At 38.8% G+C, this 26,387-nt stretch overlaps 1 protein-coding gene across 1 annotated transcript in view; it reads right to left on the bottom strand.

The window, feature by feature from the left end:
- The window catches only part of MPP7 (MAGUK p55 scaffold protein 7), a 302,612-nt gene that overhangs the window by 103,120 nt on the left and 173,105 nt on the right, over positions 1–26,387 (bottom strand). The window contains exons 4-6 of the mRNA XM_081087501.1: positions 14,697–14,774; positions 12,281–12,361; positions 4,097–4,228 (exon numbers count right to left, since the gene is read on the bottom strand). Of these exons, the coding sequence (XP_080943627.1) occupies positions 4,097–4,228; positions 12,281–12,361; positions 14,697–14,774 (291 nt within the window). The remainder of the gene's footprint in view (positions 1–4,096; positions 4,229–12,280; positions 12,362–14,696; positions 14,775–26,387) is intronic.

Here is a 26,387-nt window from a genome sequence, read left to right as displayed (position 1 = left end):
TTTCAAAGTATGGTCTACCAAATATTTGCATCAAAAACCTCTTAGACAACTTTTAAAATCTAGATTACCAGGCCTTGCCCAAAACCTACTAATGTAGACCATTTGCAGTAGAGGCCCAGAAGTCTGCATTTTTAAGTAAGTGCCTCAGGTAATTCTTATAATACCAGAGTTTGAGAACCACTATTCTAAAAGAACCAAGAAGACAACCCATGCAAGAAACGCTGAAAATTTAGGATGAAATCCACCTACCAACTAATAGAATTTCATTTTCTTAAGCTTGTCTAAAAATCTTCTGGATGCAACAAACATAAACTGCTCTGAACTCACAAGGGAGGGAGGATAGCTCTGCCCCTTATATCCTGGTTATTGTTTTCACCCCTTCTCTCAATTCTTTTATTCATCCCTCCCCTAGAATTAGCACCCTTTTCCCTTTCCATTGACAAATGCCTACATGATCTTTGCTCACTGCCCCTTCTAGAAAATCATGCTGTGCTTAAATAGTTGCCATCTAGCCTCTACCTTATTGTTTGATGGGCCGTTTATCTAACACATAATGCACAAGAACATATAAAGCATTTCAAGTACATTATATCTCATATGATATTTAAAACGCTCTCAAAGAGGTATACTTTCTGATAAGGAACCTGAGACAGAGTTGTTAAATAACTTGCTGCTGTAAGGATATATGGAAAATAACTGACACCCTATAACACTCACTTAGGTCACCTATTGCAAGCTTGGTATTCATTTTACCACATTACACCGGGGTCGAATAAACAAAATTACATTCTTAACATGGATAATCTAACCCTTGGCTGCTAAAGCATATGGCCTTTTCTCTTGAATCATTTGCCAAAATATACTGACCCTACATACACTTGAAAGAATTATATTTTACTTTGGCTTCTCTCTCCTTGCCCATTTGTGGGGAAGCAGAGAGGAAAATCCTATTAAGTACATTACAAACTTGCCAAATCTTATATAATAAAAGCCTAATATGCTAAGGGTCCGGTGGTCCTTTCAACCAATCAAAGCGTAATATGCTAATGATATGCTAAGGCTACTCAACCACTCACTATGATGTGCACTGACCACCAGGGGGCAGATGCTCTGACCGGTAGGTTAGCTTGCTGCTGAGGTCCGGCTGATCGGGACTGAGTGAGACAGGCCAGACACACCCTGGAGCCCTCCTGCAGCCCCTCTCCAGCTCTGATCATGCACCAGTGGGGTCCCTTGGCCTGGCCTGAGCCCTCTCGCAATCTGGGACCCCTCAGAGGATGTCGGAGAGGCAGTTTTGGCCTGATCCTGCAGGCCAGGCCAAGGGACCCCACTGGTGCACAAATTCATGCACCTGGCCTCTAATTATACCATAATATACTACTAAGAAACTGAACAATTTTGAGAGATGCTTATAATATCCCCCAAATACACAAATATTACAAACCTGGAAAACATTCTCATGCTAAAGATAAATATTCCGTTTTTAAATAACATCAATTCGACACTATTTTTAAAGAAATTTCCCTGGTTCCCTTTCCTAAATATCTAACCTTTTGCTATCACCTGCATAGCCCCATAGGCTCAGTATAATCATAAGGGAATTAGTCATTTATATTCCCATGTATTTTCTTTTATTCTTGCTAATTGAATGTATAATACTTCTAGTCACCTAAATAAAAACCTCCTATGCTACTGTTGACTTCCTCTCTCCTCTTGCCCTTTGCATACACAGGTCCTATCAAATCTAACATGTCACTCTTGCCACTATCTTATATTACTTGTATTATATAATCTATAATGGAAGAGGGTATTAGATGCATAATCACTACCTCAAAGTTTAGGTCAAATTATTTCAGTTGTTACATGCTTATCAGCTAAATAAATGTTTGGTAACAAACTATGAAAACACAGCTTTAGATTATTTTATATATGTCATTCAACTTTTATGAATCTAAACTAACTCATAGTAACTCCAGTTAAACCTTTTGTGAAATTTTGATGCAGTACATGCCGAATTTCTTTGATAAACATGTTGAAGATCTTATTTTATCAGAAGGCATGGTACTTTAGGGTATCCATGGATGAGATTCAGGGGCTCAATAAATCCCTTGACATAATATGAAAACTTATCTGTACATTTTTCTGAGTAGGAATGTCCAATGCATTTATCAGTATACCAAAGTTACCCTTAAGCCAAAAAAAAGAAGAGAAAAAAGAACCAAAAGGGAAAAGTGCAAAGACACAACATGGTATAGAAGAAAAAACTAGAGCCTGGCGGGGTGGCTTGGTTGGGAGGAGTGTCGTCCCGTACACCAAAATGTTTCGGGTTCGATTCCCCACCAGGGCACATAACTAGGTCATAGGTCAGATCCCTGGCCAGGGTGCTTATGAGAGGCGACCAATCAATGTTTCTTTCACACTGATTTTTCTCTCTCTCTTTTCCTTCCCCTCCTCTAAAAATCAATTAAAACATATTCTCATGTGAGTATTAAAAAAAAACAAGGATAAAAAAACAAACTAGTATTTAAAAACAGAAAGTCAAGTTTGGATCTTGGTTCTACACTCATTAACTCTCATACTTGGGTAAGTTGCTTCATTTCTCTCAACATTAGTTTCCTGGTTTGTAAAAAGAAAAACTATGATCCTCATACCAACTATGAGAATTAAATATAATGTATGTAAAGTACTTAACATAGTTCTAAGCAACTATTATCTTATCAACTGCTATTTGCTTTAAGAAAATAGAAATATCTTAATTAGAATAAACAACATTTAAAATCAAGTGCTAGGTAATGAAATTTATTTTTTCTTTTGACTGTAGATTTATAAATATACTAGAGGCCTGTTGCAGGAAGATTCCCGCAAGAATAGGGCTTCCTCAGGCCTATTCCTGCAAGAATAGGGCTTCCTAAGGTGGGCTTCGCTCCCTTCTCCACCAGGTCGCACACGGGAGGGCTGGATGGCTGCAGGGCAGGTGGCGGATGGCGCTGTCCCACCCTGCCTGCAGTATGCAAATCTAACAGCCATCTTTGTTGGGTTAATTTGCATGCTCTTCTGATTGGCTGATGGGCATAGCAAAGGTATGGTCAATTAGCATCTTTGTCTTCTATTAGTGTAGATGGATACACTGCATATTTATTTCCTATTATTGCTATAAGAAATGACCACAGATTTAATGACTTAAACAGCACAAATTTGCTACCTAACAATTTGGAAGTAGGAAGGCCAAAATGGGTATGAAGGGGCTAAAATCAAAGGGTCAGCAGGGCTACATTTCTTTGGCAGATGTAGGATAAAATCCGGTCCTTGCTTGTTCCATTTACTAGAAGCTTCTAGAATTCTGTGGCTCAATGCCACATCACTCCAACCTCTGTTTCCATCATCACCTCTCCTTCTGTTACTCTGGCCCTTGTGCCTCCTTCTTTCACTTTAGTTATAACACTTGTGATTAGATTGAGCCCACTAGCTAATCCAGAATAATCTCCCCATTTGAACCCTTTTATTAGCCCTGCCTGTGTGGCTCAGTGTTTGAGAGTTGACTGATGAACCAGGAGGTCACAGTTCGATTCAAGGTCAGGGCACATGCCAGGGTTATGGGCTTGATACCCAGCAGGGGGTGTGTGGGAGGCAGCTGATCAATGATTCTCTCTCAATATTTATGTTTCTATCTTTCTCTCCCTTGCCCTTCCTCTCAGAAATCAATTTTAAAAAATATTACAATAAATAAATAAATAAATAAATAAATAAATAAATAAATAAATAAAATTAGCTTCCTAGAAAAGCCATAAGCAATTATTCTTAGTTGCACCATTTAATCTCAAATCATCTGTGACTGGTGCATATGCTTTCTTTTATAAATGTCAACAATTCACATTTTTAAATTATTGCTACTTATAACCAATAAAATGCCATTTCATTTGCCTCCATTTTTCTAAATCATATATATCCTTTAGACATAAATGTTCCATTTATTTGAAAGTTTAGGACACAGAGGAAGTGTATTTTAAAGAGAGGAATTTTTGGAATGTCCTCATCAGATTTGGCTTTATCATGATATCTACTCATATCTGGGCACAATAAGTAGATCAAAACTTACCAGGGGTTCTCTATTTTTGACCAGACGGATTATTTTTACTGAGTCTTCCTCATCATCAATATCATCGGGCATAGGAGGCAATACTGGATCATACTTCTTCTGAGCCACAGTGTCATGCACAGAGAGCAAAGCCTATCAATGACAAAGATTGATAAAAAACAATTAATCTGATTGGTGTTTCTGAGTTCTTGGAATAGAATATATGCACCCCTATGTTCATAGCAGCACAATTTATAATAGCTAAGACTGGAAACAGCTTAAGTGCCCATCAGCAGATGAGTGGATTAAAAACCTGTGGTACATCTACACAACGGAATACTATGCTGCTGTGAAAAAGAAAGAACTTCTATTGCAACAGTATGGATGGACCTGGAGAGCATTATGCTAAGCGAAATAATCCAGTCAGAGAAGGATAAGTATCACATGATCTCACTCATTTGTGGAATATAATGAACAATGTAAACTGATGAACAAAAATATAGAGATATAGAAACATCAAACAGACCATGAAACCTCAGAGGGAAGAGAGGGTAGGGTGGGGGGGGGGCATGGTAAGAGATCAACCAAAGGACTTGTATGCATGCATATAAGCATAACCAATGGACACAGACAGTAGGGGGATGAGGGCATATTTTGAGGGGTGGGAGCAGCCAGGGAGAGGTCAATGTGGGGAAAAAGGAGACATATGTAATACTTTCAACAATAAAGAATTTAAATGAAAAAAATTAATCAAATACAAAACCCCAAACTCATAAAAGTATAAAGAAAATCTAACTGATGTTATAATTTTGATATAACAATGGTAATAAGGCAACTACTTGAAAAGGAGACTCTTAGAAAAAGGAAGTATGAAAAACAACAGAAGGCAGCTCCATTTAGCTACCACTCTATCACCAATGACATTCATGTATGATAAGAATCAGCACAAAATATCTTTTAATCTGTATATTCTCTGGTTCGTCCTTATAAGGACGGCAGTTAGGAAAAGAGGTGGGGGTGTGTTACTTTTGAAAGGAGGGAGAAAATGAGTCTATAGATATATTGTCAAGGAAACAACATGAGCCTGAGACAAATATATACTATTTCTTTCCTACTATTAGCAGAAAACACAAAAGAACTGATCAATACAATTGATTAGCTTTTACTTTTTTGTTTTCTCACTTTTTAACTCTTAGTATAATAAATGACTAGTCCTATATAATAAAGAGGTAATATGCAAATTAACCCTCACACCCTTACAAGATGGCTGCCTACAACCAGGTCAGCAGGGGGGTTAGTGAGGGATGACCAAACGACTCAACAGCAGGCTGTGTGGGGCGACCAGGCTTGCAGGGGGGACAGTTGGGGGCAACCATGCCAGCATGGGAGAGAGCTGGGGGAGACCAGGCCGGCAGCTGGGGGCAGTTAGGAGTGACCAGGCAGGCAAGGAGGGGGCAGTTGGGGGCGGCCAGACAGGCAGGCAGGTGAGCGATTAGGAGCCTGTGGTCCAGGACTGTGAGAGGAATGTCCAACTGCCAGTTTAGGCCCAATCCCAGGGGGATGTCTTCAGTCAGACATCCCCCGAGGGGTCCCAGATTGGAGAGGGTGCAGGCTGGGCTGAAGGGACCCCCACTCATGCATGAATTTCATGCACCGGGCCTCTGCTATGTGTATAAAAGAATAAAATGTAAGTATTTCTATTCATGATTGTCATGGTGGTAAAAAACTCTACAAAACATCTTCATATTGTCCTTATAGACCAAAGATGAGGAAAACACTGGAACCCTGACATATCACTACTCACTATTTTAGGTGACTGGACCTAGATTTTTAACTAACTTGTTCCCTAATCAGCAAATGCCAGAATCCATAAATTTCTCCAGCAAGAACCCTAGAAATTAATGTTGAAATCTCTCATCTACACTTCCAATGTCCAATCATATCCAGTTAAATCTACTTTCAAAATATATGCTAACATTTGTTATCTTCTTTCTAGACCAGTGGTTCTCAACCTGTGGGCCGCGACCCCTTTAGCAGTCGAATGACCCTTTCACAGGGGTCACCTAAGACCATCCTGCATATCAGATATTTACATTACGATTCATAACAGCAGCAACATTACAGTTATGAAGTAGCAACGAAAATAATTTTATGGTTGGGTCACAACTTGAGGAACCGTATTTAAAGGGCCAGAAGGTTGAGAACCACTGCTCTAGACCAAAGGGTGGTGAACTATGCCACCTGATTCTATAAATAAATCTGGCTGGAGCACAGCCATGCTCATTTATTTATGTTTTTTTGATGGCCATTGTCATGCTCCAATGTCAAAACCGAACAGAAACAGCAGGTATTTTTTACATGAAAACTTGGCAGACCTGGCTAGATCACTGATGTCATCACTCTTACCTGGAGCATTGCAATAGCCTCTAAACCAGGGGTGGGCAAACTTTTTGACTCGAGGGCCACAATGGGTTCTTAAACTGGACCGGAGGGCCGGAACAAAAGCATAGATGGAGTGTTTGTGTGAACTAATATAAATTCAAAGTAAACATCATTACATAAAAGGGTACGGTCTTTTTTTTTTTTAGTTTTATTCATTTCAAACGGGCTGGATCCGGCCCGCAGGCCGTAGTTTGCCCACAGCTGCTCTAAACAGTCCAACTGCATTCACCTTTGGCTCATTTTCAAATCCATGATTTACAGAGTAATTACTTTAAAACTTAGATCAAATCACATAATGGGCCTGCTAATAACTTCTAAAAAACTACCCACTGATCTTGGGATAAAGATCAAGTATGTCCTAATCTCCAACCTTACCTTATACCACTTTCCTCACAGAGCTTAAATAACTCTTTCTCATAGGGACTTGGCCAAAACATCTATACTAATAAAGGGCTAATATGCTAATTAGACTGGGAGGCCTTCTGGGAGACCTTCTGGACATCCTTCTGGACAAAGCCATGGTGTGAGGCTGCGGCAGAGGAGGTTAGGATGATCAGGCTGGCAGGGGAGGGCAGTGGGGGGTGATCAGGCTGGCTGGGGAGGGCAGTTAGGGGCAAGCAGGCCGGCAGGCAGAGTGGTTAGGGGCGGTCAGGCAGGCAGGCAGGTGAATGGTTAGGAGCCAGCAGTCTCGGATTGTGAGAGGGGTGTCCGAAATATTCACCATCTTGGTATCTATGGCAACTATTTTATGTGTGTGTGTGTGTGTGTGTGTGTGTGTGTGTATATAAATATATATATATATTAAAAATAATAAAGATAACTAATGAACATATTTTAAGATAAAGTGATTATCATATTGATAGGCAATATTAAGAACAACAGCTATGTATTTTTCCTCCTTAGCTTTCTGCATTGATTTCCATGTCTCTTTTCCAAAATATACCTTTAAGATTTATAGATATCAAGTTCTAATTTTTAGTAGATTTGTTTTACAACTATTTTTGGTTAGTCACATTTCTATTTTGGACAGCTAAAAGTAACCTTGTATTTCATTTTCTTCTATATACAAATTTTCCTTTCAAAAGGCAATTCTTAAATAAGAAATGTGTTTCCATATGCCACAACCACCAATCACAACAGATGGTTTTAACTGTCCCTCAGATGAATCTGCAGGAAATTGAACACTCATGAGGCCCACAAGCTCTCAATGCCTTTGACCCCCTGAATTCAACTCTATGTTCTATGTAGCTATCAGGTCCACAGAATTAAGTGTCTAATAATAAGGTGAGTAAAACTGATTTATTCCTCCAGAAAGAAGCTTAACTTTTCCCGTTAGCAGGCTTTAATGAAATCTCATCCTTTCTGTATGCTCAAGCAATGAGTAATTTCTTGCAAGTGAATGTTTTGGAAAGCTAAAAAATCACAACAAATCTTATTTTATTTACTGCCTTTAAAAACTCTACCAAATTTCCCCTGACTTCATAAATAATAACACCATATCATACAAGCATCATCTCAGATCTTAGTGGCATGATACTATAAATCAACTAAAACAAAATAAAAATTCCAACACACGGAGGCTAACTAGCATGTTATTGTAAAATGAATGGGTTACCAATGACATCAAGGAACAAATAAAAATGTCCTGGAAACACATAATTAAAATGAACATAGAAGAACCCAAAATCCATAGAACACAGCAAAACAGTTCTACAAGGGAAATTCATAGCATTACAGGCCTCCCCCAAGTAACAAGATAAGTCTCAAATAAACAGTCTAACTCTAAATTAAAAGAATTATAGAGAACAAGAAAAGCCTAGAGAAAGTAGAAGGAAGGGAACAACAAACATCGGAACAAAAATAAATGACACAGAAATTTAAAAAAACACACAATATAAAACATCAATGAAACCAAGAGCTGGTTATTGGAAAAGATAAGCAAGATTGATGAAACTTTTCCCAACTTATCAAGAAACAAAGAGAGAAGACCCAAATAAATAAAATCAGAAATGAAAGAAGCGAAGTTAAAAAAAGAAAGAAAGAAAGAAGCGAAGTAACAACTGACATCACAGAAATATAAGGGATTATAAGAAAATACTTTGAACATCTAAATGTGAACAAACTGAACAACCTAGGCAAAATGGACAAATTCCTAGAAAATATACCATCTTCCAAATGCAGTCAGGCAGAATCAGAAAACCTGATAGGTCAATTACAACTAATGAAATTGAAGCAGTAATAAAAAACTTTCCAGAAACAAAAATGTCCTGGACTGATGGTTTCACAGGTAAATTTTACCAAACATTCAAAGGATTAACACCAATCCTCCTCAAATTATTCTAAAAATTCAAGAGGAGAAAAGAACTGCAAACTCTTTTTATGAGGTCAGCATTATCTTAATTCCAAAACCATATAAAGACACAACAAGAAAGAACATTACAAGCAAATATCCCTGATGAACATAAATGCTAAAATCCTAAACAAAATATTAGCAAACTGGATCCAGCAATACATTAAAAGGATTATACACCATGACCAAGTAGGATTTATTCTGGGGAAGCAAGGATGGTTCCATATTTGCAATCAATAAACATGATATATCATATAAATAAAATGAAGGACAAAAATCACACAATCTTGCCCGGCTGATGTGACTCAGTGGTTGTGTCCACCAATGCACCCAAGAGGTCGCTGTTTCAATTCCTGGTCAGGGCACATGCCCAAGTTGCAGGCTTGATCTCCAGCAGGGGACATGCAAGAGGCAGCAGATCACTGTTTCTCTCTCATGGATGTTTCTATCTCTCTCTCCCACTCCTCTCCCCTCTCTCTGAAAACCAATAAAAACATATTTTTAAAAAATCACACAATCATATTAATAAACACAGGAAAAGCATTCAACAAAATCCAACACCCATTATGATAAAAACTCAGCAAAGTGGGAATAGAGGGATCATACCTCAACATAATAAAGGCCTTAAATGACAAACCTACAGCCAACATCATACTTAATGGGAAAAAACTGAAAGCATTTCCTTTAATATTAGGAATAAGACAGGGATGTCTGCTTTCACCACACTTATTCAACGTAGTATTGGAAGTCCTAGCCACAGTGATCAGACCAGGACAAAAAAAAAAAAAAAAAAAAAGGCATCCAAATTGGAAAGGAGGAAGTAAAACTGTCATTATTTGCAAACGACATGATATTGTACATAGAAAACCCTAAAGACTACTAGATTTAATAAATGAATTCGGCAAAGTAGCAGGACACAAAATTAACATCCAGAAATTGATGGCATTTTTATACAACAATAATTAACCCTTAGAAAGAGAAACTAAAAACAATCCCATTTACCATTTCAACAAAATAATTAAGACACCTAGGAATAAACTTAACCAACGAGGTAAAATATCTGTACTCAGAAACTGTAGGACTTTGAAAAAAGAAATAGAGGAAGATAGAAACAAGTGGAAGCATATACCATATTCATAGATTGGAAGAAATAACATCATTAAAATGTTTAAACTACCCAAAGCAATCTATAGATTGAATGCAATCCCTGTTAAAATACCAATGGCATATTTCACAGATCTAGAACAAGTACTTCAAAACTTTATATGGAACCTAAAAAGACCCTGAATAGCCACAACAATCTTGAGAAAGAACCAAGTTGGAGAGATCAGAATACCGGATATCAAGTTATACTACAAAGCCAATGTAATGAAAACAGCCTGGTACTGGAATAGTTGGTAGGGTGGGGGTCTCAGGGAATCACCAGGGTGGGGCAAACAGTATGAGCCAGGTTGACTGAGAGTCAGATATGGCAGCACCTGCCTGCTGGCTCTGTGGCAGGGAGGTCCCAGAAAAAGAACAATGACCTCTACCAGTACTTTTGTCTGTGAGAAAGCTGCTCCCCAGCTCTTGCTCAGATGCCAGACAATTTAGTTCCTCCCCATATGTTGCTGGGTCCTTTCAAGCTGCTGCCCCAGTACTGGACTCAGTGAGTACCTCCTAGTAAGTCTGTGTGTGGACATTTTAAAAGGAACTGCCTGGGTTTCCATTAGCCTCCATGTCACGCAGCCACAGTCCCTGTTGGTTTTTATAGCCCAGTTACTGGGACTTCTCTTTCCAGCAATGAAACCCTAGGCTGAGGGGTGTGGAGTGGGGCTGGGACCACTTGCTCCTCACAGGAGGCCTCTGTAGCCGAGATATCCTGTCCAATTAAAAAACGCTACACATGGGTGTCAGACTAGCCCATTCCATGCCCCTGCCCCTCCTACCAATCTCAATGTGTCTTCTTTAATTCTCTAGTTGTAGGACTTTCATTCAACCAAATTTCAGTTGGTTCTGAATGATGTTGTTCTGTATTTTAGTTGTTATTTTGAGGGAGGTGATGAGTATAGTGTTTAGCTACACCACCATCTTGACACTCCTCTACCTTTCTTTTTTTTTTAATTTTTAAAATATATTTTATTGATTTTTTTACAGAGAGGAAGGGAGAGGGACAGAGAGTCAGAAACATCGATGAGAGAGAAACATCCATCAGCTGCCTCCTGCACACCCCCCCTCCCCCGCCCCCCTTCCCGCCACTGGGGATGTGCCCACAACCAAGGTACAAGCCCTTGACCGAAACTGAACCTGGGACCTTTCAGTTCGCAGGCCGACGCCCGATCCACTGAGTCAAACCGGTTAGGGCCCTTTCTTTTTTTGAATATCAAATTAAGACACATATAGCACAACTCCAATGGAGATTTTTCAAGGAAGGTAGAAACTAGTTTTTGTATCAAGGAAGACATTTTCATCCAACAGTCTATATATGCTTATCAGAAATCATCATAAAATAACTAATCATTTATATTACATATATTATGTAATCCATATGTAATTTTGACTCATGAACAATATTTTATATACAATTGCAGTAGAGTCAAATCCAGTGAGTATATAGCTTTTGGGATTTAATGCATTTAGGACCTTAGAATTAACAGGAAATTTTTTAAATGCCTTATGTCAGTGATGGCGAACCTTTTGAGCTCGGAGTGTCAGCATTTTGAAAAACCCTAAATTAACTCTAGTGCCGTGTCACATATAGAAATTTTTTGATATTTGCAACCATAGTAAAACAAAGACTTCTATTTTTGATATTTATTTTATATATTTAAATGCCATTTAACAAAGAAAATCAACCAAAAAAATGAGTTTGCGTGTCACCTCTGACACGTGTGTCATAGGTTTGCCATCACTGCCTTATGTTAACTAATCACAGTTAGAGGAAAAATAAGTGATAAGCATGGGAGAAAAATGGCAAGAAGAATTAAAATATTATCAATAATATAGTCGTATTTACACTGAAAGCTGCTCTACTTTGTAAAATAGTAGGATATATTAAAACATGCCTTGGTAATATAGGAGGACAAAGGGAGGGGGAGGAGGAGGAAGAAGAGGAATGTTAAACTGATCCTACAGGAAAAGATATAATTGTAAAATATATTACAATATCATTAACTAGTAAAATGAACATAAACCAAATCACTAATAGGTTCTGTATTCTGTACACATAACTTCATTCAAAAGGAAAACAACCTTGAAGCCACCTTCAGAGTGTCACAACATTATCATTAAAAGCTCACCTCTTTTTCCTTAATGAGATTTAGGCTATTAAAATACTATGCACTTATTGAAAATAAATTTACTTGAAAATTGAAGCTCAAAGCAAAATTCATCTGAAGTGGACCTTTTGGAAGATATTCATTGCATGTCCTCACCTTCACATTGGGTTTTGACAGTAGTTTCAACAGCTCTCTGATCTCACTATTTAATGGCTTGTTCTGCAGCTCTTCAGCCAGCTGCAAGACAGATCACATTGACATAAAGAACATTTAATAAGAGCATCATGTAGTTCCATGTGCGCCCACTACGGATCTATCTGGTGGACTGTCCAGTGATTAAGGAAAAGACAGCATGAAATAAAACAGTATATCAATCATTGCTTTTCTTTTTAGACCCTTACTAGCCCAGATCCCAGCCCAGGCCTTTGGCTAAGCACAGCCCAAGGAATCACATCAGCCAGATCACCTTTTGATTTATTGCAATGAGGGCAAACCACAGCACTTCATCTACCAAAATGGCCTTTTGCATGCAGACAAAGGACTACTTGTAAAAAGTACTGGATTAAACTTTGACACTATTAAAAAAAAAAAGAAAGAAAGAAAATAGAAAGAAGGGGGTGGGGGGAGCTCTGAATGAGGTGGTGAAACCCACAGGGTTTCCAAAAAACCATAGTAGCTTGCTGTTTAGAGCTGGGTAAAAAGAACTAGAATGTCTCTAATAAGGCAAAGGTCCAAAACTTTTATTATGTTTACCTACACAGACTATGGAGTCTGTTAAATATAAACCAGGTTAATCATAAAATGACTTATAATAGGTTGACAACTACTATACTCTATTACAATGATCAACAATTCCCATTTGCTGGTTCTAGTTAAAGCAAGGACTAGAGCTTTGAATCTGCCTCATATTCTTAACTAAGATCTTCCTAACAACATTTCTATTCAATATTAGGATATAGGAAGGCTCATATAATTTTCATAAGAAGAAAAGCAAGATTCAAATAGAAAAAAAGATTAAAATTATGAAATATGCAGTACAAAATTAAAACTATGTACATATATTTTAATTTAAAAACCTTTCTTAAACATTGCATAGAATTTGTCCTGTTTTTATCTCTGGAAAAGAACTTTTCTCTAAAAGAAGGATGAAATATAAATTACACACACAAAATAAAATCCAATAAAATTGGTATATTCATTTATAACATTTCAAAAAGTGGTTTTTACTTTTCGAGGTAACACTTTTACAGAATTAGCTTACTAAGAGTTGCAAAGGGCTCTTTGCACTCTTTGGTCACTTAATATATAACAATATTTTTTAACATTTCAATACATTGCTCTGATGAATTACTATTATTCCATATTTATATATTAGTCTCTAATTTTTTTAAAAGCAAGTTATCATAATATAATTGGGCCTCAATTACATTGATTTACAAACAAATATTTCTTCAAACCTTCAATAGTAAATTTTTTAAAATTTTACTTTCTCAAGTGGCAACTGCAGCTTTCTGTAAAACTCTATCTACACTTTTATTCATCTTCCCTTTAAATGTTTTGGTTCTATAATGCAGAGGCAAACTTCCTTATAAAACATGTATACTGAAATATCCTTCTAATTTGTAATTTCTGTAGATTCAAAATGGAAAGAAAAATGGGAACTAAATGAATAGCCCACCACTTAGAGATTACATGCTTTATTTTCTAAATTAGAAATATAAAATACATAAAAGAAAATCAACATCTGAAGATGGCCATTTTTTTAAATTGTAGTTATGGCCCTGATATTTTACTAAACTGAATTATAATTGGTTTTAACATAACAAAGTAAAAACTTAAAAAGCAAAAAATTAGCTGCAGGAGATCACCAAAACCAGCCTTCACACTAAACGTATTTCTCATCTAGCTTAGTGTCCCTTACAGTTTACCCAGGTGTGCTCTCAATTCATCCAAGTCCGAAAGTTAACAGTAAGAAACAGCAAGTTAGTTCCTTACCCCAGATTGAAAATAAAATTATAGCTACAGGAAATTAACTACTCCATCAATGCCAGCTGCTTCTAAAATTTATCTTTTGGTTATGAAGGTAATTTGGAAAGGTCTAATACCCATAAATCATTACTATGCTTTATAATCCATTTTAAAAACAATCCTGTCTTTTTATGTATTTCTTATGCCTCATTCCTATACTAGTATCTGTCATTTTTTAGTACTGTCAGCAAAAGAGCTATCTCATTTGTCTTTATTTCTCCAAAGCATTCCTCTTGTCTGTGACTTTCTGCGTACACTAAGAGCTGACAGCTTCTCTCTCCCTGAGAGAATTACAGCCTAAAATTTATATTACGTAGTTACCAAGGCAAAACAAGAGGTATCTACATGCAAAAGTTTGAAAACAGGAGATTGAAAATAAGCTAATATCAGCATAAGCTCTGTGATGACAGGACTTTTGGAAACATTTGCAACTTCTCTGGTTTTCACTCATAGTATCGCGTGCATCTGTCTGCACTAGGATAAGTTCTGCTGCAGCCAGGCTGGTGGCAGACCTGTCCCAGTGATCTCAGAAGGACACACTTACATCATCCGCCAAGGCTGCTGCGCTGTGGAGGATGGGCACAGGATTCTGCCTCTCATAATAGTGTAGTTTTTCATAAATCTGCAAGAAAAGCAAATGAATATAAGTTCAACTGCTAGCAAACATCTGAGATATTTAACTATTTTTATCATTGCAAATAGAAACTGATCATTGAACATTCTAAACAAAAAAAATAAATGGTTCTATAGATGACAAATATTTGTACATAATTCATCTATTACTATGGTCCAGTGTTTCTAACATGAAGTCAAACAGAAAATAAAATCGTCAACAAATAGAACCCACATAGAAACTACACCTTTGTGGGGGTTTTTTGTTTTGTTTTTTGGGTTTTTTTTGCCCCCAACAAACATTAGCTATCTAAAACCTTTAATTTCTTAAACATATTGCTTCAATACTTCAAGCATTGGTTGTAGTTTATATTCCTGTTAAAAACATAAATTATGATTAAAGGAAAGCGGTAATCTGGCAGCTACATCCTGACAGCTGGTATGCACTAAGCATCCAGAGCACAGAAGCGGGCGCTGATGGACCTGTGTGGTACTCCAGGAACACACTGTTCCTTTAACTTATTATTTTCCAAATTGCCAACTTCACCCTCAAAATTCAAATTTCTAAGAAACAATGGGATTTCTCACAATTAGAGACATTTCTTATAGCTAGTTAGCTTAAATAATTTTCCATAATGGAAAACAGTAAAATTATATTAATAAATAAAAAATAATTTGGAATCTAACTTTCCATCATCATTACTCAAGAAACACAAAGGGAAAAATATTATAAAGCATTATAAGATGAATTCCTTTAAAATTTTAGTATTATTGTTTAGAAATGAAAGACGTTTTGACAAACATAAAACAGTTGGCACTTGTTTAATCTATTTCAGCCCTTACAGAGGTGCACTTAAAATTTTATACTTGAAAACTTAGTTTAGCCTCTTATTTATAGTTGACCAAACTGCCCCCCACTATACAATATGAAAAGTAGTTGAACCTCTCAATTTCCTGTTTCTAATAAGTATCAAGTGATACACTCTTTAATTATACTCAAAGCTTAACCAAACTTTTTTGTAAAACGTCTGGAAGATAGATTTTACTTTGAGTACCCTGATTCTATTGCTAAGAGAGGATTCTGTTACCATTTTGGCAGCCCAGTACATAATGCAAAGCATCAGGGAGAGAAATCTGACATTTATGATATTATCAGAATGATCAGGACAACATTTTTACTTAATATCTTGGAACTGTTAAACATTTGTCACATTTGAGTAATAAACAAAATTTCAAGAACACAGATTTATAAAAAGTAAGATTTGATTTGAAAAACTGTGACAGTATAATTTAAAACCAACCATTCTAAAAGTTAAATCAATTTTCCCTAATTATCAAGAATTGTGTTAACTCAACATTTACTATCACTGAACTTACCCTCTCATAAACTCCTCCAACTTACTGCAACTACTTGTTTAAATGTCTGTTTTCCTGCAATAATCTAGATGCTCATACGTCTTAGCTACCATGTGCCTGTATTACCTACCTAATAGTTATCAGTACTATTAGTAATACAGTCTTTAATGAGTTCAATATCTGAATACCTTAACCCTCAAGAACATGAATAGTAGATAGCTCCATCATCTCATCTATCCTATCTAATAAAAGACAAAAAGGGTAATTAACCATACCTCTGCTATGCTTCCCATTGGCTAATCAGCGAGATATGCAAATTAACTGCCAACAAAGATGGTGGCTGGCAGCCACGCAGCTGAAGCAAGCAGGAGGTTTGCTTGCTCCAGTGATGGAGGAAGCCAAGGTTCCCCACCTGCCCTGTCCCAGCTCTGAGCTCTGGAAGCAACAATGTTTCAATTATAGAAGCTAAACAAACCCCAGATATGTGCTTTCAGCCAGCCGCAGCCTCAGAGCTGGGAGTGCCAGTGACAGCAACAATGTTTCAATTATAGAAGGTAAATAAATCCCAGAAAAAAAAAAGAAAAGAAAAAAAGGAGGGGCTAGGAGCTTCAGTCCTGGCCAGCCTGAAAACAGCCCTCAGCCCCTCACCCAGACTGGCCAGGCACCCCAGTGGGGACCCCCACCCTAAAGGGGGTGTGGCTAGCCTGTAAACAGCCATCAGCCCCTCATCCAGGCTGGCCAGGCACCCCAGTGGGGACCCTCCCACCCTAAAATGGGTACAGACAGCCTGAAAACAGCCATCAGCCCCTCATCCAGGCTGGCCAGGCACCCCAGTGGGGACCCCCACCCTGAAGGGGGTGTGACCAGCTGCAAACAGCCATCAGCCCCTCACCCAGGTTGGCCAGGCACCCAAGCGGGACCCCCACCCTGATCCGGGACACCCTTCAAGGCAAACCAGCCGGCCCCCACCCGTGCACCAGGCCTCTATCATATATAGTAAAAGGGTAATATGCAAACTGATCCTAACAGCAGAAAGACTGGGAATGACTGGTAACTATGACACACACTGACCACCAGGGGGCAAACGCTCAATGCAGGAGCTGCCCTCTGGTGGTCAGTGCACTCCCACAGGGGGAGCTCTGCTTAGTCACAAGCCAGGCTGATGGCTGCCAGTACAGCGGTGGTGGTGGGAGCCTCTCCCGCCTCCTCAGCAGCGCTAAGGATGTCTGACTGCAGCTTAGGTCTGCTCCCCGCTGGCAAGTGGACATCCCCCGAGGGCTGCCGGGCTGCCAGAGGGATGTCTGACTGCCATCTTAGGCCCAATCCCCCCCATTTGGGGGCGAGGCCAGCCAGCCCACTGCCCACAGCCCCTCCCCCCAGTTGGCCCAGCCCTGATTGGGCCCTGATCAAGGCAGGCCCACCGGCTAACCTCCCACCATCTCCTCCTCCCAACAGGCCCAGCCCCAATCAGCTGACTGGGACAGGGCTGGCCGGACCCCACCCGTGCACGAATTCAGGAACTGGGCCTCTAGTTTTATAGATAAACAGGTACACAGGGGAGAAATAAGTTGCTGTGGTCCCACAAACAGTAAATGCGGAGTTGGGATTTAAACCTCAGGCCATCTGGTCAGCTTCAGAGCTCTTTAGCACCCTGCTTGCCTGCCTCTCAGACTCACATCTCATCTATGTTTTCCACTGACCTCATTTACTGCTGAATGAATATGACCTGTTTGTAAGGGCAAAAAAGGAGGCTGGATAGATATGTGACTAAGAGTCTGGCTATTCTCAATGACAATAGGATTACTGAAAGTTCCTCTCCTCCCCTCCCCTATTAATATTTTTTTCCTGTGGTTCCTGATTTTTCTAGATTAATTTACATTCATACCATAATTATAACCTAAAATTACCTGCCCCTAATAAATACATTATTTCTCCACTTAATTTTCTGCTTCTGAGTGTCTTTTAAAAACAGTAAACTATTGCCCTAGCAGGGTGGCCCAGGTGGTTGGAGTGTCGTCCTATACACCATAAGGTTGTGGGTTTGACTCCTGGTCAGGGCAACCAATCAATGTTTCTCTCTGTCAAGAAAGAAACTTGAAGTTTCTTTCTCTCTCTGTCCCTTCTTCTCTCTAAAATCAATAAAAACATGCCCTCGGGTGGTGATTAAAAACACACAACTCTCAGTTTCTCTTTCTACATTGCCTTCTCTAGATTGTCACCCACAAGCCCCCCCTTACCTTGCCCACACCGGGACTTTCTATATCAAGAATTGTTTAAGTGTTCTATAATTTACTAACTGGGAACCCTATGTTCTAATGTATTTTACTTCAGTACATAATTTTAAAAATTAAGCTGGCAGGAAAGCAAAAATTACTCTAAATAATTTTGAACTATTCATTATTTCCAAAAATATTGACAGAAATTCTGCTTTTTTATTATACCAGAGAAGAAAATTAAAATTTTAAAATTTTAATAAAATAAAAAGGTAACATGTATAGACATCACCCCAAGATTGCCTAAGAGAACTTTCTGTGATGTTGAAAACGTTCTGCATCTGCTTGTTCAATATGCATTTGGACTATTCACATGTGGTTACTGCGCACAGGAAGGAACTGTGGATTGTGTACCTGAAGCACTCAACTTTTTACTTAATTCTAACAGATTTAAATACCCACAGGTGGATAGTGGCTATCATACTGAATAACATGGCAGAGCTTCAGATTATATTCTCTGTAATTTCCCTTTTTAACTCCAGAAAAAATTCACTCTGATATAGTTTGGCAAATTTTTTGTGTGGTAACATTTTGGAATCCAATAGATAAATATATAACCAAAGACATGGCTTATCAGCAATAAGGCAAACCAGCACCTATTACTAAATATTATGTGTAGCCATATCAGCAAAATCTCATTTATTTTAACTAAACATGTCCCTTTGAAGATTCAACCATGTAAAAAAAGTGTACTTCATTTTTCTCCCCTGAACAACAAGAAGAGGACAAAAGTGGAAGGAGTTGTGAACAGGAAGGAGTTAGGAGTAACAAAGTCTGGAGAGAAGGGAGACTCTGAAATTAATTTCATATAAAAAATACATTTATTCAAAAGTAAGATCCCTAAAAAGAATGACATGCTAAAATATTTAAAATGCACTATTAAGAAAAAGAACCATTTCAAAATGTATAAACATAATGCTCTATTAAATAGTGTAAAGATGTGTGCATAAGCATTTGTTTTCTATAACTACATTTGTAAGCAGAAAAAGTCAGTAAAAATCAGTTCTATATGTAACCAATTCTTACAGGAAAACTATAATTACCTTCATTTATACATATCTTAAAAATAAATGCTTAATGTTTACAAGGAAATCTAGTGCCAATAATCTAACTTTAGTACACATACAGTAAAAATTATTTTAAATGAGGCTTCAGTAACAGAAGTATAAATAAGGCTTAACTGGTCCCAGTGCAACATTTGTTTTCAACCTCTCAAAGACCTGTAGAGGCACTGAAGCTGAAAAATACACTCCTGGTTACCGAAATGATAATAAATAAACTAAGCTGTGAAATCCCTTTTCTGTCTTCTATTATGAGTAGAAAAGGTATTAAAAATAACTGCCCAGCAGTTTGAAGCTCTGCTGTGTAATTTAAAAAGTACCCAATCGAGAACTGGCATGTGTGCACACACACACATACCCATCTACTTCTTTTATTTAAAACATGGAGAGGAGGGAATTCTGAGTATTAAAAGATCCCTGGGACACAATGACAGCCGAGAAGAGCTGGAAGTCACATATTATGCTGTATAGGAATGAAAAATAAAAGTATCCTAATGTTTGGGACCTGCATTAAAGATAACACTTTAATCGTTCTCCAAAAAAAAACAAAACAAAAAATGAAACAAAACTTAGGCTCAAGAGAAAACAGGAGGAGAGAAACCAAGACGGCGGCATAGGTAAACAAAGGAGAACGCTGCCTCGCACAACCACTTCAAAAATACAACTAAAAGACAGAACGGACATCACCCAGAACCACAGGAAAGCTGGCTGAGGGGAAATTCTACAACTAGAAGGAAAGAGAAAAGCATACCGAGACTCAGAGGAGGTGTGGTGCGGAAGTAAAATACTAAGGTGCGGAGGTGCGTGCGGAGCGGGCTGGCGACTGAGGGCGCGGTTGTCTGTTTCAATCGGGAGGGAGTCTCAGGCTCTGGGCTCCAGTTCCAGGCAAGTCTCTGGGGACCCAGACTCAAACAGGAGAAGCAGGACTGTCTGGCATCGGTTGGAACTCGAGGGCAGCTTTCTCTCCAAGGTACTTGCAGTGGTTGCTGGGACACTGAGAGGCAGAGCCTCTGGGGTTGGGACTGAGAGCAGCCATAACTGCTCACTTGGCCCACCCTGTTGATCTCCTGGGACCCGCCCTGCCCAAGCCCTGCACAGAGGCATTTGCTGGTTAGCCTCAGGCAAAGGCTAGATTAGCACCTCCCTAGAGGACATAAGTTCTCCCACTGCAGACACAGCTGATTCTCACAGCCAGTTGGCCTGGAGGTCAAATCCCCCCCAGTGTAACCTACACAATCAAGGCTTAACTACAACAAGACAGTGCACAAAGACCACTACGGGGTGCACCAAGAAAGCATAAAAAATGTGGAGACAAAGAAACAGGACAGAAATGGAGGAAGGCAAAATGCTGGATATAGAGCTCAAAACCACACTTTTATGGTCTCTCAAGAACTGTCTCGAAGCTGCCGATAAATTTAGTAAGGCCCTCGAAAAGACTGGTGAGACCGCCAATAAATATAGTGAGATCCTCAAGAAATCTAATGAGACCCTCGATGTTGTGATAAGGGACCAACTAGAAATTAAGCATACACTGACTGAAATAAAGAATATTATACAGACTCCCAACAGCAGACCAGAGGAGCGCAAGAATCAAGTTAAAGATTTGAAATGCGAAGAAGCAAAAAACACCCACCCGGAAAAGCAAAATGAAAAAAGAATCTGAAAATATGAAGATAGTGTAAGGAGCCTCTAAGACAGCTTCAAGCGTACCAACATCAGAATTATAGGGGTGCCAGAAGATGAGAGAGAGCAAGATATTGAAAACCCATTTGAAGAAATAATGACAGAAAACTTCCCCTACCTAGTGAAAGAAATAGACTTACAAGTCCAGGAAGCGCAGAGAACCCCAAACAAAAGGAATCCAAAGAGGACCACACCAAGACACATCATAATTAAAATGCCAAGAGCAAAAGACAAAGAGAGAATCTTAAAAGCAGCAAGAGAAAGAAACTCAGTTACCTACAAGGGAATACCCATACGACTGTCAGCTGATTTCTCAACAGAAACTTTGCAGGCCAGAAGGGAGTGGCAAGAAATATTCAAAGTGATGGATACCAAGAACCTACAACCAAGATTACTTTATCCAGCAAAGCTATCATTCAGAATTGAAGGTCAGATAAAGAGCTTCACAGATAAGGAAAAGCTAAAGGAGTTCATCACCACCAAACCACTATTATATGAAATTCTGAAAGGTATCCTTTAAGAAGAGGAAGAAGAAGAAAAAGGTAAAGATACAAATTATGAACACCAAATATGCATCTATCAACAAGTGAATCTAAGAATTCAGTGAATAAATAATCGGATGAACAGAATGAACTGGTGATTATAATAGAATCAGGGACATAGAAAGGGAATGAACTGACTGTTCTTGGGGGCGGGAAAGGGGTGTGGGGGATGCGGGAAGAGACTGGACAAAAATCGTGCACCTATGGATGAGGACAGTGGGTGGGGAGTGAGGGCGGAGGGTGGGGTGGGAACTGGGAGGAGGGAGTTATGGGGGAAAAAAAGAGGAACAAATGTAGTAATCTAAACAATAAAGATTTAATTGAAAAAAAAAAGAAGGTAGTGTCTACTAGTATATGTAGCAAGATAGGAAGATTAGTGTAGGACTCACACTGTCGTGGTGTGCATGTGTTCACACACACACACACACACACACACACACACACACTGCCAATAAAGATTCTTTACCTGTGGTAAGACTTCAGTAAATAGTTTTTAAATAAAAAAAATTTGACTAGGTTTTGGGCTCCGAAAGCAGCCATAAGTGTGCCCCAACTCCTTTGCAAAAAAAAAAAAAAAAGAGAGAGAGAGAACACAGGAATAATAAAGAAAAGAAGGGATTTAGAACTGAAAAACAACAAACGCAGTAAAGGCCACCATGCTAATTCTATGTCCTTCTTTCCTTCTTTCCAATATTATACCACTACTCTCTCTCTTTCGGCTGATTGTCTTGGCCAGGAACTCCGAAAAAAAAAATGGAATAAAAATATAGAGAGCTGGCATCCTTGTTTTGTGCCTGCTTTTAATATGCTAAATTCTGGCTTGTCATTGATATGCTATATAATATAAGGCTAATATGAAAATTGTCCCCTCAGGAGTTCGACCAAGAGTTCAACCACTTGCTATGACGTGTGGTGACCACCAGGGGGTGACGTGGAACGAAGGAAGGCCCCAGCTAGTAGCTGGAATCCAGGGGAAGGAAGGCCCCAGCCAGCAGCCAGGGACCAGGGGGAAGGAAGGCCCAGATTGGCCCTGATCGCCGGCAAGGCCTAGAGACCCTATCCATGCACAAATTTCAAGCACTGGGCCTCTAGTATGTATACATATTTTCCTGTACAACTGGATTTTTCATTCAATACTGTATTGAGATATCTAGGTAGATATATACAGATCTAGTTCATCCATTTAACAGCTGAATAATATTCTATCATATTCATGAACAGTAATTTATATTCCTTTTAACTGAGGAGCACTATGGTTGTTTCCACCTTTTCCTTATTGAACATCCCTTCACAGGTCTCCTTCCTGCACAGTGGTAAACACCTAAGAGTGTTCCAGTGTTTCCTGTGTCTCATAGCCTAAGACTTGGGGTTAGCAGACATTTTGCCAATCAAACGGACACAAAACAGAATTTCCTATGGTTTTTAACTTTATCTTCTCCAGTCTATGACTTGCCTTTCCATAATAGTTTCTGAGGCAGAGACAGTTGCTCCCCAATGTCAGCTCTCCCCTTCCACGATAACGAAACTGTGGCTAAAAAGCAGCTGCCTAGGCAAGAGCTACATTTTCTATAATGTCCACCCTTCCCTCTCTCTTGGTAGCCAGGTTCACACATGTGATTAGTTGTCAAACATGAAATATAAGTGTAACTTCTATGTGCCACTTCCTTTAAGAAATGAGTATGCTTCCTCCATATTCTCCCCTTCCACCACCAGCTGGAGTGGACGAGGACAAGCCTTAAGAGATAGCAAAGCTATCAGCGAGAAGGAACCTGGGTCCTCAAAATCCCATATCGAGAAGTGTGACTCATTAATCTGGCATATCCCCCTAAATGATAACTGAGTAGAAATAAACTTCTATTGTCCCTAAATTATGACTTTTTTTTTTTTACTATTTGTCAATTGTTCCTTGTACCTTAAATAATACAGTGTTCCTGGGCAAGTATAAGTTATTTCTTAAGAAAACATCTCCTATCCTAAATTAATAAAGAGATTTTCCTGACTTCTAAGTTTTACAGCTTCCAGTGGTTCAACCTTCCTAATGCTGCGACCCTTTAATACCGTTCCTCATGTGGTGACCCCCAACCATAAAATTATTTTCGTTGCTATTTCATAACTGTAATTTTGCTACTGTTATGAATCGTAATGTAAATATCTGATATGCTATATGTGTTTTCCGATGGCCGCGACCCACAGGTTGAGAACCGCTGCTGAAGTCTTAACTCCTATCCATGAAGAGCTCTCACTTTACAGTCAAACCTCGTTTCTTGAAAGTCTCCCATTCAAACAATTTGGGTTCTCAACCAAGTTGTTCACAGCAAAAAATGTCTTGGTTGTCAACCAAAACTTGTTTTTGACCAGACAACCTCTTTATGCTGATACCTCAGTATGACAAACGAGAGAATGCTTTTGTTGCTGGCTGAAATCAATGATTAGTACAATTTTAAAAATATATATATTTTTCTTGATTTCAAAGAGGAAGGGAGAGGGAGAGAGATACAGAAACAGCAATGATGAAAGAGAATCACTGATTAGCTGCCTCCTGCATGCCCCCCGAAACCCGGCATGACATATACCCTGACCAGGATTGAACCAAGATCTCATGATTCATAGGTCGATGTTCAGCCACTGAGTAACGCTGCTGGGCAATAATTAATACAATTTTAAAACATAAAGAGACCATCAAGAGTGATAATGTTGCTAAGGGTGTGAAAGTGCCCAAAAACTAACAATTACTGGCAATTGAATAGGTAGAAAAACTGTTGTTGATTGGATAAACAAAAGCAATAGCCAGTGATAGCATTTAGGAGGCAGTGGTATATTAAAAATTCATTTAAGGCTAGTAGGGGGTGGTTTGATAAATTCAGGAAATGTTTATTGACAGATTAAACAGTACATTAGACATGCACTGTATATAATAAGGTTAAAACAGGGAATCATTTGGGGGCCTAAAGTGGATTAATTCAATTTACATTATTTCTAATGAGAAAAAATAATTCGGTTTTCAAATTGCTTCTCGAACAGCCTCCCAGAATAAATTAAGTTGGAGAACTAACCGTGGTGCCTCTTTATCTTCTTCCAAAAAGATAGCACCATTTTATCTTTTCCAACTGATGTGCCATAATACTACTTGACACAAGTGTTATCTTTTATATGGGAGTCATTGGTCAGACTCTCATATAAAAGTGTCTCTATCTAGGCTCTCTGTTCCTTGATTTGTCTCCCTGAGCCAATATTATTATCATACTAGTAGCCCGGTGCATGAAATTCATGCACATTAAAAGGGAATTAACTACCTAACCAGTTTGGCTCAGTGGATAGAGCATCAGCCTGTGGACTCAAGGGTACCGGGTTCGATTCTGGCCAAGGGCATGAACCTTGGTTGCGGGCACATCCCCAGTGGGGAGTGCGCAAGAGGCAGCTGATCGATGTTTCTCTCTCATCCATGTTTCTAACTCTCTATCCCTCTCCCTTCCTCTCTGTAAAAAAATCAATAAAATATATTTTTTTAAAAAGGGGAATTAATTAGCAGAGATATTTTAATATTGCTGTTTGCCCTTTCTCTATAATAGAAGTGTGAGAGATGAAAGGAAATTAGTAAAATGTATATGAAAATAATATATACATTTATTAATAAACAGTAACAAAAGGATATAATACCAACAGAGGCATGATATAAAAACGACAAAAACATGATATGAAAACAACAAAAACATGATATAAAAACAACAATGATGCAAACAATGACTGATAAAGTGATTAAACTTATTCTAATATCTCCCTGTACACCACATTAAGAGTGAAAACACTTTCAGAGTGCTTGACTAATTTCCCTTGTGATGAAGTACTTAGAACTTTAACTGTAACATCACATGCTCTTCAAACTTGAGAGAAAGCAACATATAACTGACCATGTGCAAAAACGGGTTCCTACCTAGACAGGTAGGAACATGCCTACTCTGTCTAGAGTTTGTCCTTGTGGTTTATTAATAGTCATCACAAATGCTGGCATCACGGGAAACCGTCATTGAATCAATTAAATGGGAGGCCATTGTCAGATGGGGACAAATTAATTCTTGGAATCAGAACAGCTTCTCCCTCTGCAGATCCTGATAATACTTCAGCTTCGATAATGTTAGTTCGTAATCTTTTGATAATAAATCTGGTACCATTACAAAGACCCCATTTACTATTGAGATTTCTCAATAGCATGATGATTGCACCCACTTTCAATTTTAATTCATGATACGGCATTCTCGAAGGAGTAATACTATTCAGAAATTCAATGGGGAAATTTTCCTTGGTTTCTTTGTTATGGGGTGGGGCCACAACATTAGTAACAAAGAAACAGAATTAAAACTTTATTGTGGGGAGCCGCTACAGTGTTTTGGACAGGTTCAAGCCTTGGACTGATGAGAGGGCACAGTCCTTTCATTGCCACGTGCAAGTCCCAGCTTGGAGGGCAGGGCCCTCCCAGCACAATTATAGCCAACAGCTGTAGTTGTAAGTTTGAACCTATGGTCCGAACACGTGGCCCCACATGCCTGAGAGATGTGGGCTTGATAGAGTTCAGGTGCATGTCCTAGGATTGAAACCCAGGAGAATGTTTGTAAACATCTTGGTCACGCCCTACTTTGCCTCATTGCATCTGCTATAAACTAAAGGCATGGCTGTGGGCATGGTCAGCGTCCCACGGAGACCCGGCTTTCAT

The sequence above is a fragment of the Myotis nattereri genome, assembly GCF_964212035.1.
Source record: "Myotis nattereri genome assembly, chromosome: 1".
Classification (NCBI taxonomy): domain Eukaryota; kingdom Metazoa; phylum Chordata; class Mammalia; order Chiroptera; family Vespertilionidae; genus Myotis; species Myotis nattereri.
This window is presented reverse-complemented; position numbering and strand designations above follow the sequence as displayed.